We start from the raw sequence: 12,334 nt of genomic DNA on the forward strand, positions 1-12,334 counted from the left end.
GAAGGTAGTCATTAAAAAAACTTTTAAAAAGCATTAGCTTTAGAATGAAACAGATGAAGGGTCCCCATTCTGACATTGTTAAACCATATCTAGTTAAATATAAATCAAAAGATGCATTCTAATTCAAATTTCCATTCATTGTACATTATGTCAACTCTGCTTTAGTACTGGTCATTAAACCTTGCCACCTGCCACTGAGGGACTAGTTTGATACTTAATGGTGTACACAACTCTGATGACAGAATGTGGTTATTACATGTCATGTGTTCATGGGTGTCAAAACATGTTTAACTTTCATACTTATTGCCACACAAATCTAGTGAGGAGACACATGGTGGCTAATGAGTTGATGACTGGATGACCTTCTGGTAGTTTCTGCTTGTGTGACCATGGGAAGCACCTCTCTGAGGAACAGTTTGCTTTTCTCAGAAAGGAAGCAGTTGAACTAATTGAGCCCCCTGTACCACATTAAGCTATAGTCAACTCTATGCTGTGAAAGATGTCTCACCACTTAATAAATAAGATAAGAAGTAAAGGGGCCCTCCTTCTGGGAGATGGGGAATCATTGTCTTGAACTGGGTACCCACTAGTGAGCTACCAGCCACCAAGGATAGCTACAAACTCATGGTTACATGGGACCTGGTTAATATCAATGGGTCACAAAATGAAACCAATAGACATGAACATGACAGTGAGATTTATGGGGAGGAGGTGAAATAGACAGGGGTGGTAGGGAAGTGGAGGGTGAGACTGGTCTGTAGGCATTGTGTACACTTACAAAACTGTAGAAAGGCAAACTTAAATAATAAAAAGAAGACTGGGTTTCTTAGAAGACTACATGCATAAATGGAGAAGGATTGGGATAATGCCAAAATACTCCCTAGTGCAGGGGAACTATCACATCCACAAGAAAGTAACTGAAGCAAGTGCTAAATACGTTATTGAGAAGGAAGAAAGACATGAGGAAAAATACACAGAGGAGCAAGAATACTCATCAGAATATAAAAGTTGCCTCACATGAGCACGTGGCTCAGAATAACCACTGTCTCTATCTATTAACTTGACTAGCAGTGATACAAAAGGCATCTTCTGGCATATTCAATCTAACTCAATTGTTAAACTAAAATTACAAAGTAGTCACCGGCTCAGGGTCCAAAAGAGTGATGATTTCTGTGCATTTATTTATAGAGGCTACTTTGCCACAGATCCCGAGATATGCAATGCTGAAGAATGCCAGTGTCCAGTATTTAAAACAGTATGGCATCCCCACATCACTGGCTCTAACATCATCCTGGGTCATCTTCCATTTTCCATTTTAACTGAAAAGCAACTGTTCACATTGATTAAAGTATGTAAGACCCTAAAGCAAATGAAGCCAAAAATCATACTACCTAAAAAAATGCTACAAGCAATTGAATTCTGTTTAGTACATTAAAAGAATTCCAGGCTATATTTTCTTGCTGTGTATCTCATCAGGAACATTTCCTATAATATTGATATCTTAGTGACATTTCTTTTCCAAAGGTAACAGTTTTTAAATGCTTATTATAGGACTCACAAATGCATTTGAAAATAAAACCAAAAGAAACTCAAAGCAACCAACTTAACATTCATTTGAAAGTAGACACTCCCTACATACTTAACCAACGTGACTTCTTTCCCTTTTCTCAGTTAGGAGCTCATGGCTCCAGAGAGGTGGTTTTATACAGATTGGCATGAGGCAGGCAAATGGGCAAGGATGTTACAAATGAGACATTTTGCTCCATTTATAGACATTTCAGATGAGATCTAGCTTTAAGGCTACATGCAAAGTAATTTTAGAAAGGACTAGACACTGCCTGGAGCACTTGAGAAGGTTCTAGCTCTTCACAGGTTACACAGGCGGGGGTTGGAAGCTGATTGTATAGGAAGTGCACTCCCACCTGCTGGGCTTCAGCCTCCTCCATCAAAGCAGCCTCATGACTGAGAAGTCCTTCAGAGTTGCAATGGTACGGCAAACAGAGAAGCCTGGTTTAAAGATCCCCTGATCTTGGTGGCCCCAGGACAACCTGTTCTGGTGGCCCTTAGTTTCAGCAGGGCCTCAGGGCCATCTTGAAACCCTCCACCCACAACTCTGGCAAACACAAGACCACCCACCTGGAGGCGCTGGGCCAGCAATGAACAGGTCCTGACTATTGTCCCTAGTGCCAGAAGCCACAGGAAGCATTGCTGGTGGTTGGAGCCAGAGGCCTGGGCACTACAGCAGCAGGGCCCCGTCTGCAACTTCCCTTGAAGATCTTGAGCTCTGTTGGCTTGTGGCCCTGCAGCTTGCTCCCCACCCTGGGGACTGTGGCCTGAGGTTTCCGGAAATGCAGCCCTAGGCGCTCAGGCCACAAGGCCAGGGCTAGGCTTTGTTGAGGGAAGTGAAACTGCTTAGGGCATGCTCTAACATAGGTTTCACTTACGTTCTCATTATATGCCCTCTTCTGGGCTATCTTTAGACTCAGGTGACCTGCACCTCCTAGCCTTTCTTATCCCATTCTGGGTTTCCTTACTAGGCTACCCCTTCTTCCTATAAGAAAGGGTCACCGAAAGTAGACTTCCAGAAAGGGAACTGCTTGACTGAGGGATAGAGATATAGGAACAGAGATGTAAAGCTATGCAACTTTTAATATTTCACTTTACCCAAACCAGCCTAAGTCCATATGTTGTAGAGTGATTTTCATTCCCATATAAGAAATTTTCCTACTTCTGTTCTAATTTAGAAATGGGCCAGATCAAAAAGAAATTACACAGGTGTCTAGACAGCCCATGTCCTTCTCCTCAAACATGAGTTGTGCTTGTGTTCTTGCTTGTTTTAAAGACTAAGAAATAACAGAAGTTACCCCAGACTCTAAGGATAAACGTCAAAAATCACTAAGCTAAGACCTTGCCCAAGGTGGAGAAAATTTGATGATCCATTTGAAGTGTGGTAGTGATACACAGTTTCCCATGCTCCTCTTTTCCTTCTTCATAAAGAACCAGAAAGTTCTACTCAGAAACTCTCCTCTGCAGTATTTTTGGAATACAATGAATATCAAGTGTCACAGAAAATCATTAACTTTTCCTGCATGCTGGGTAAAACTCATTAAGTGAAATGTCAGAAAGTTTTGGAAAGCATTAGATATATTTATCTCCTACACAATAATTTCTTCTATTTCATAATTTTAAGTTTGTTTTCCAAATTTGGGATAATAAAGCAATGATTGAATCCAGTATATGAAATAATACATTGACAAGTGAGTTCCTGTCTATGAAGGATTGCTTACCCTGAAACTTTAGCAATGTTGAGTTTAAATTGAAGGGGGCACAACTTTTTGATCAATATTTTCAGAAATATTGTTCTTAGAAAAATTAGGTCTTTGTAGGGGAGCAAGCAAGGGTAGGGTATACTAAGAGAAAGTTTAGTATAGATTTAGGCAATGGTGTTGGAAGGAGGTGAGGAGAAGAAAGAGACAGCTGTAGGTAAGAGTGTTGATGGAGGAATGTCTTTCTGTATGCTGTGAATATGTGTTGCTCTGATTGGTTGATAAATAAAGCCGTTTGGCCTATGGCAAGGCAGCATAGAGGCAGGTAAGAAATTCAAAGAGAGAGACAGAAAGAAGGCAGAGGGAGATGCCAGTGAACCACCCAAGGAGCAACATGTAATGGGACGCAGGTAAAGCCACAGAACATGTGATAATACATAGATTAATAGTTATGGGCCAATTTAAGATATAAGAGCTAGCTAGCAAAAGGCTTGAGCCATGGCCATACAGTTATAATTAATATAAGCCTCTGTGTGTTTACTTGGGGGAGATTGTCCTGACCAGTGGCAGGCCAGGATACAGGAAATCTTCTGACTACACAGTATGGGCATCTCATAAGAGAGTCATCACAAGTCTTCCTAAATGAGCTCGTTTGGAAGATAATCTTCATTGATAGACTGGCTCCTGTGTGTGTTTCTAACAGCAACTTCAACCAACTTAAAACTCTAGCTTTTTCTGAACACTAAGTGTCCAATTCTTCAGAGGCACGCAAGTGTGTATGTATAATGGAATGCAGAACTTACTGGTTTAATCAGATAAAAGTCTTATCTCAATGGCTGTTAATGATGGCTTTGGTTTTAGTTGTTGATGATGACATCATCATTTAAAATATTCTATATGCTAATCACTACATGAAAGTTTAACAATGTTAATGCCACTTGATCTCAAAATAATAATTCTTCAACGTCATTAAACAAATGAAGAAATTGGGTTTTACCTTTTTTTTTCAATTTCTTTTTTTTTACTTAAGTAATTTTTCCACTCATTCTACATATCAACCACAGATCCCCCTCCCATCTCTCCTCCCACTCCCTTCCCCCAAGCCTCCCCTCGACCCAGCTCACTCCCCATTCTCTCCTCCAAAAAGGTAAGAGCATGGGAGTCAGCAAAGCCTGATATATTCAGTTGAAAAAGGACCAAGCCCCTCAACCCTGCCTCAAGGCTGAGCAAGGCATCCCATCATAGGTAATGGGCTCCAGAAAGCCAGCTCATGCTGATCCTGATCCTGATCCCACTGCCAGGGGCCCCTCAAACAGACCAAGCTACACAACTGTCTCCCATATGCAGAGGGCCTAGTCTGGTCCCATGCAGGTTCCACACCTGTCGGTCTAAAGTTCGAGAGTTCCTATGAGCTTGGTTCAGTTGTCTCTGTAGATTTCTTCATCATGATCTTGACCCCCATTGCTCATATAATCCCTCTTCCCCCGCTCTTCAACTGGAATCCTGGAGCTCAGCCTGGTGCTTGGCTGTGGATCTTTGCATCTGCTTCCACCAGTTACTGGATGAAGGCTCTATGATGACAGTTAGGGTATTTACCAATCTGATTACTGGGGCAGGCCAGGTCAGGCATTTTCTCCACTATTGCTAGTAGTCAATCTAGGGATGGAGTGGGAGAGCAATGAAAAAAATATCTAAGAAAGGAAGGATTAGAAGAAACAGGCCTTGGAGTCAGTTCTAGGACTGAATTCCATTCCAGCTCTGATTCGGTCCTAAAATTGACTCCAAGGCCTGCTTCTTCTAATCCTTTCTTAGAAGATTATGAAAGGCCATTTCTGAAGATTGCATACACATCATATGCAATACACACACACACACACACACACACACACACACACACACACACACACGTAGTCCCTCTTATCCATGAGAATAAATTCTAAAACCTCTATTAGAAACCATAAATAGTACCAAATCTTATATCTACTATGTCTTTTACTTCTTATATATACTTAGTTAAATTGATAAATTGGCTGGCAAATGATTAACAATACTAACTAGTAATCACATAGAATGGTTATAATAATATAGTAAAAGTTAAATAGTCTCTTTATTCTCTCTTTTGGAATTTTCCCTTTCATATTTTCTATACCACACTTGACAGTGGACTATTGAGCCCAGAGAGAATGATACTGTAGCAAGGGAGGACCAGTGTACTGTAAACCTGCTCATGCTTTCCATTTACCTCCCATAGAGATATGGATCTAAAAAACTTATCTGTACTTAAAAATAACATTAGTACATTCACAATTCATCCTAGTTTTGACAGTTTTATTGAGGCTACACACAAACCACACACACACACACACACACACACACACACACACATGCACGCATGCACGCATGCACGCACGTTCTAAGTCTCAACTGTATTCTAACTTTGCCTACCCATTTACAAAAACATATTGCAGAGTAAGAAAGCTTTCACTCCTTTTGGTCTTGTTTCTGAGTAATCAAACTTGACACTCTGCCTCCCAACACTGTCTCCTTAAAGAGAGACAAGTGTCTAAAAGGTTGGCTTATCACTGGGGTCACATTTATTTTCAGAGAAGAGGCACTTAGTAACTCTCACAGCGAGAGGCCTTTTCAGTTAGAATGCCACCAGCAGTGTGTAATCGCAAGTTTCTGATTTTTACCTCTGCTGCTGGATGACAAAAGTGCTAGCCACAGTTGGTTCCTTGTTTCTCAATATATCAAACGCCTGGATCCATTGACTTCTTCCCTTGCGGCAAATTCTTCCCTCTAGCAGCAAATCGAAGGCCTCAGTATCATCACCACCATCTCTGGAGATTACAAGGGCCTCACACTGATGCTGTGGTACAGTGATTGGATGGCTGGAGCTGTTTGCTGCTGTCCCGTGGCAGTTGCCGTGGCTCATTCCTGTGCCTTTACAGAACCGATGCCTTTTCTCACGCTGCTGGGTTTATCTCTACGTGTAGATTCCATGCACTTAAAAATAGAGCCAGTTCCTTCTTAAAGCAACAGCTTGCTGTAGAAGTGAAATCATTTCCATCTTCCTAGGACTTTATTAATCGTAGAACTTTCCTTTTCATGAATGTGTCTGGTTTTTTTAGACCTTAAATTATTCATCTGGGCATCATTGTTCTTCTTATTTTCTGGGTCAAAACTAAATTGCCAGGAAATATGGGGACAGGGAAGAAATTTTCCAAAAATAGCATTTTCTGACATTAGTTGGTTGCTTTCTTCCTTTCCTTAACCTTCCCCATATTTAACAAAGTTCTGTAATATTAATCTGTGTAATACACCCCCAAAGATATCAATATACTAATCCTTGATCTTTTACAGATATTGCTTACATAGATGATAGAATCAAAATAAGCAACTTGACATAGGAATATAAGCCTAGATTGTAATCAGTCATGAGGCATTCAGAAGATGGAGGCAGAGTCCAGAGATGAGCTAAGAAAACAGATTGCAGGGAAAAAGAAGACTTAAGCTATGGAATACAGGTCGCCTAGAAAGCTTCAAAAAGGCACGAATATGGATTGTCCCCAGAGCTTCCTGGAGGAACTAGTCCCTCCCCATGCCACTTTGACTTTTTGTTCAATGGGACTGATTTTCTAATGTAATCTCCCAAAAAAAAGTAAGATAAAATTAAAAATAAAAATTGGTGTTGTTTTCGGCTACCATATTGAGTAATCTGCATAGTAGATACAGAAAACACATTAATGGTGATGAACTGAGGGTTGGGGGGATGTATTAATAAAAAAACTGCCCATATTTTCCTAAATAAGCATATGCACACATATTCAATTTCCTTTGTAATTAACTTGCTAAGACTCTATTGGGCAGCTCAGTTTATCCTGAGTACTTTCACTGTGCTCTGGGGGATAAAGAGCACTAACCTCTTCTTTACAGTCAGGTTGAGGATGGCTTGTGGAATAACATTTCTGCTTTTACTGTGGCTTGTATCACCACTTCCATCCCCAGCCCCACACCCCTGCCAGGACACTAAGTGAAAGTAAGATTGCTGCAAAGAGGCTTGATGAGAAGATCAAAGTCTTAGCAAACCAATTCTATAAAATATTTGGGTGTCAAGAAGCCTAAAAACCTCCAGTTCTCCTTTGGGTTCCTTTGGTTTGATTTGTGAGCTGTGGTAATTTACTTACACTTTAACCTGCCCCCCCCCAAAAAAACCTGATTTAATTAGACTGTCAGTCCCACTCCTTATAGCCACTATAGAATAATACTTTCCTTAGCACCTAAAATAACCATGAAGTGTTGTTGCAACTAATCATAATTTGGGCATTATTTATTTGATAATATAGACAGAGAGAAAGAGGCACACACACACACACACACACACACACACAGAGAGAGAGAGAGAGAGAGAGAGAGAGAGAGAGAGAGAGAGAGAGAGAGAGAGTCAGAGAGTCAGAGAGTCAGAGAGTCGAGAGAGTATCTAAGTCTTACATAAATTCAGACTTTGATATGAATTTATGAAAATATACTTCAGGAAAACTTCATTTGTTCTGTTTTCACTTTTCAGTGTCCAGCACATCTTTAGTCAAAGTCAGCTCCTCTGCCCCCTTCTCTCTTTGAAAAGGATATTATCTGAAATGGAAATGGAAATGGGTTTTTTAGTATCAGAATCTATTAGCTTCAGTCCTTTATAAGATTGATAATCAGAACATTGTTTTCATTATTTACAAATTAATTTAAAAAGAATTCATACTATATGTGAGGCATAATACTAGGTCCTAGGAACACATGGGATGAAAAGATACAGCTTTTACTTCCAAGAAAGTTTCCTTCTATGCATTGTAAGTTTTTGTAGAGAATTCTATAGAAAAAATTATTAAATGATTATGTGGCATTATCTTACATGTAATATGATTGTTAAAGGAGATTGTCTTATAAATAATCAAGAGTAAACAAATACTGAAATTAAGATTGTTTGAATAAGGAGAAGTGACCAGGCAAGAGCTTCAACAGGAAGCGAAGTGAAGATAATGTACTTCAGGCAGTGGTGTAACCAGCTATGATTATGTGGGTGTGTAAGCGGGGAACTTCCTAGAACTGTGACCCTGACCCATGACATGAACCAAGAAAAGGAAGAGTGTAGCTTTCTTGAGTCTCGCCCACACAGTCTGGGTTTGGTGTGCAAGTCTACAAGTCTGACATGGTCTGATCCCACCCTGCTCTGTACCATTATTTGGCTTTTCTGTCAAGATACCCAATGCAGTGCACCATAGAGATGAAGAGGTGGAGACCTTTGTCTTTGAGGCAGAAATCGCTTAGCTCATGTCCTTCATCATTAATATTCTTCACTCAAACAAGGAAGTTTTCCTTTAGGAGTTGATCTCTAATGCTTCTGATGCTTTGCACAAGATTAGCTCTGAGAGCCCAGCAGACCCAAGTTGGGCAGCAGTAAAGAGCTGAAAATTGACATCATCCCCAACCCTCAGAAGTGCATGCATTGGCATGACCAAGGATGACCTCATAAATAACTTGGGAACCATTGTCTGACACAAAAGTGTTCATGGAGGTTTTCCATGTTGGTACAGACATCTCCATGATTGGGCAGTTTGGTATTGAATTCTATTCAGCTACATAGTGGTAGAGAAAGCAGTTGTGATCACAGAGCACAATGATGATAAGCAGTATGCCTGAGAGTCTTCTGCTGGTACATCCTGCAGATAGTTCATATAGACCACGATGAGCCCATTGGCCGGGGTACCAAAGTGATCCTTCATCTCAAAGAAGACCAGACAGAATACTTAGGGGGTAGGTCAAGGAAGTAGCAAAGAAACAATCACAGTTCATAGGCTATTCCATCACCCTCTATTTGGAGAAGGAACAAGAGAAGACCTGTGATGAGGCAGAGGAAGAGAAAGGGAAGAAAGAGAAATAAGGATGATAAGGAGAAGCCTAAGATTGAAGATGTGAGAACAAATGAGGAGGATGTCAGTGGCAAAGATAACAAAAAGAAAATGAAGATTATAGAGAAATACATTGATCAAGAAGAGCTGAATAAGAATAAGCCTATTTGTGCCCAAAATCCCAATAACATCACTCAAGAGGAATATGGTGAATTTTATAACAGCCTTACTAATGATTGGGAAGACCAGTTGGTAATCAAGCCTTTTTCTGTAGAAGGTTAGTTGGAGTTTAGGGCACTGCTCTTCATTCCTCGGTGAGCTCCTTTTGACCTTTTGAGAACAAGAAGAACAACAACATCAACCTGTATATCTGCTATATCTGCCATGTTTCACCTTGGGCAGCTGTGATGAGCTGATACCTCAACTTTATCCATGGCATGGTTGAATCTGAGGATTTGCCCCTGAACATCTTCTGAGAAAGGCTACAGCAGAACAAGATTCTAAAAAAAGTCATCTTCAAAAACATTGTGGAAAAAGTACCTTGATCTTTTCTGAGTTGGCTGAAAACAAAGAGACCACAAGATATTTTATGAGTTCTCCAAGAATTTAAAGCTTTTAATTCATGAAGACCACTGTTAGTGCCTATCTGAGCTCCTCTGATGTCTGGAGATGAGGTGACCTCCCTGTCAGAGTATGTGTCTCAAGTGAAGGAGGAACAGAAGACCATATACTGTATCACTGGTGAGAACAAAGAGCAGGTGGCCAACTCTGCCTTTGTAGAGTGTGTGCAGAAGTGGGGCTTTGAGGTGGTGTGTATGACGGAGCCTACTGATGAGTACTGTGTGTAGCAGCTCAGGGAGTTTGATGGAGAGGGCCTGGTCTTGGTGTCTAACGAGGACCTGGAGCTACAGAGGATGAGGAAGAGAAGAAAATGGAGAGAGCAAGGCAAAGTTTGAGAATCTCTACAACCCATGGAGGAGATCTTGGATACGGAGCTTAAGACAGTTGTAATATCCAAAGACTCATGTCATCACCCTGCTACATTGTGACAAGTACCTATGGCTGGACAGCCAACATGGATCAGATCATGGAGTCCCAGAGACTTCAAGACAATTCTACAATGGGCTGCATGATGGCCAAAAAGCACCTAGAGATCAGTCCTGACCACCCCATTGTGGAGATGCTGTGTCAGAGGCTAAGGTGGACAGAAATGACAAAGCTGTCAAGGACCTGGTGCTGCTGCTGTTTGAAACTGCTCTGGTCACCTCTGGTCTCACTCAAGGATCCCCAATCCCACTCCAACTACACCTACCACATGATCAGTCTAGGCCTGGGCATTGATGAAGATGAGGTGACAGCAGAGGAGCCCAGTGCTGCTGTTCCCCTCCCCCCGACCACACTTGAGGATGATAAGGATGCTTCTGGCATGGAAGAAGTAGATTAGAGAACCCCCAGGAAGCCCATACCCTCTGTGGAATTTCCCCGTGGCTCTACCAGCAGCCTTAACTGGCCCTGACCCACCTAGCTCTGCTCATATCTAGAGGCTCTCTTCTGTCCTGTCTTTGTGCCTTAAGGCAGGAAAATCCCCTCCCAAAGAATAGCAGAGTTGGGTATTGTGTATTGTGATTTTTGTTGTTTATTTTATTTTGCTCTGAAATTAAAAGTATGCAGAATAAGGAAAATAGAAAAGGAAAGAAGCAAGTATAGAAGAGAACATTTTCAACATCTACCATACAGTACAATAGGATGATAAGCAACCTATTAACTATTTAGGGAAGAAAATACAGGCTTTGTTTTGAGGCTAAAGTCCAGACCACTTTAGTCTGTTACCTGAAAAGTTAAAATCATTTTAGTCAAAAACAGTCACTCATTCCAAGAAGAAACAGCATGTGGCCCCATGGACACTTCTTTAAAGAGATGAAAACAAAGAGGCATGTGGCAAAGTGAAATTTTAATTGTAAAATTGTCGTTAAGATTTTGAAATTTCATTTTCCAAAAGCAAATAGCAGAACTGTTTGAAGCGTAAGTGTTTGAAGCTAATGCTAACATAATAGCATCCTCTGTAGACCTTGTGATAGTTCCTTAGGTAAGTATTATGTAATCATTGCCCTAAGAAGGAATAAGTATATGATACCAATTCATTGTTTTGAAGATGACACTCATGAAGGACCCACACTGCCCTAGTGAAGCATCTGTGAGATTTCAGGATAGAGGACTCTTTATTTCTCAGTTTTTCATTGCTAGAATGAAAGGCCTGAATTGATAACAAGAAAAAGGTTATTTGGCACGAGGTTTGCTATGTAGTTTTAGAGGGTCAAAGTCCAAATAGCACAGGTCTAGCTATGGCAAGGGCACATCTTGCTGTATGCCATTATGAATAATGACACCACGGTGGCAGCATGAATGAAAAGCAGATTACATGCCAAGACAGATAGTCAGAACAAGGGACCAGGGAGAGACCAGGAAAATGTCATCAATACCTTAGCAGGAAATGGCCCTGTGACCTAAGAACCTGGCATCAGTCCCTTCAAAGATCCTAGCTCTTGACATCCTTACACTGGAGAACAAGTTTCCAACATATTATCCCTGGGGCTTACACTCAAGACATAGCAAGCTCTCAATTGCTCAGGATCTACATTCTGTTGCAAACCTAAGGTAGAGTTCATGGGCCCTGAGTCCTTGGGAAATATTGAGAAATCTCAGGCCATCATTAGTGGAACAAATAATTTCCTTTGAAGTTCTCTGAGGGAAAAAAAAACCCACCACATATGTTCTTGAAGAAAAGAGAATACATCACTTAAGGGCAATTTCTTAATGAGTCTAAGACAAACACACAGGAGAAAGAAAAGTTTAAACTTGTACTGAAAAATAAATAAGGGTTTAAGTCATACATGCATGTTGCTCCTACATAGTAGCTTAAATAGACACACAAACTTGAGTCTGGGAACTTGATGATAAAAGAATGAGGACATGGGGTAAAAATAAGATAGAGCAGAAAGGAAGGATATGGTGAATTTGTCTGATGTCTAGAAATATGAGCAGGACACACTTTGAAAAATGTGTTTCTTGGTATTTAAATCCAATGAAAATAGTTCATATGAATTTTGGTACATTTCTTTACTACTGACAAATTGTGGGAAAACACTAAAAGCAATACTGACAAATAAT

At 40.6% G+C, this 12,334-nt stretch overlaps 1 protein-coding gene and 1 pseudogene across 4 annotated transcripts in view; one reads left to right on the forward strand and one right to left on the reverse strand.

Annotated features, from left to right (window-relative positions):
* Positions 1-2,345, reverse strand: part of Bank1 (B cell scaffold protein with ankyrin repeats 1) — a 248,059-nt gene extending 245,714 nt beyond the window's left edge. For 3 of the 4 annotated variants that reach the window (XR_013052383.1, XM_076575036.1, XM_042279976.2), the window contains exon 1: positions 2,137-2,345. Coding sequence is in view for 3 of the 4 variants with exons in the window: in XM_076575036.1 (XP_076431151.1) it covers positions 2,137-2,206 (70 nt within the window). In the remaining variant the exon portion in view is untranslated. The remainder of the gene's footprint in view (positions 1-2,136) is intronic. The other variant, XM_042279975.2, reaches the window with a different exon arrangement.
* A 4,479-nt stretch (positions 2,346-6,824) lies between these two features.
* Positions 6,825-10,610, forward strand: LOC102922303 (heat shock protein HSP 90-beta pseudogene; annotated as a pseudogene).
* Positions 10,611-12,334: the final 1,724 nt, after the last annotated feature.

This window comes from Peromyscus maniculatus, chromosome 6 (genome assembly GCF_049852395.1).
Source record: "Peromyscus maniculatus bairdii isolate BWxNUB_F1_BW_parent chromosome 6, HU_Pman_BW_mat_3.1, whole genome shotgun sequence".
In the NCBI taxonomy this organism is placed as follows: domain Eukaryota; kingdom Metazoa; phylum Chordata; class Mammalia; order Rodentia; family Cricetidae; genus Peromyscus; species Peromyscus maniculatus.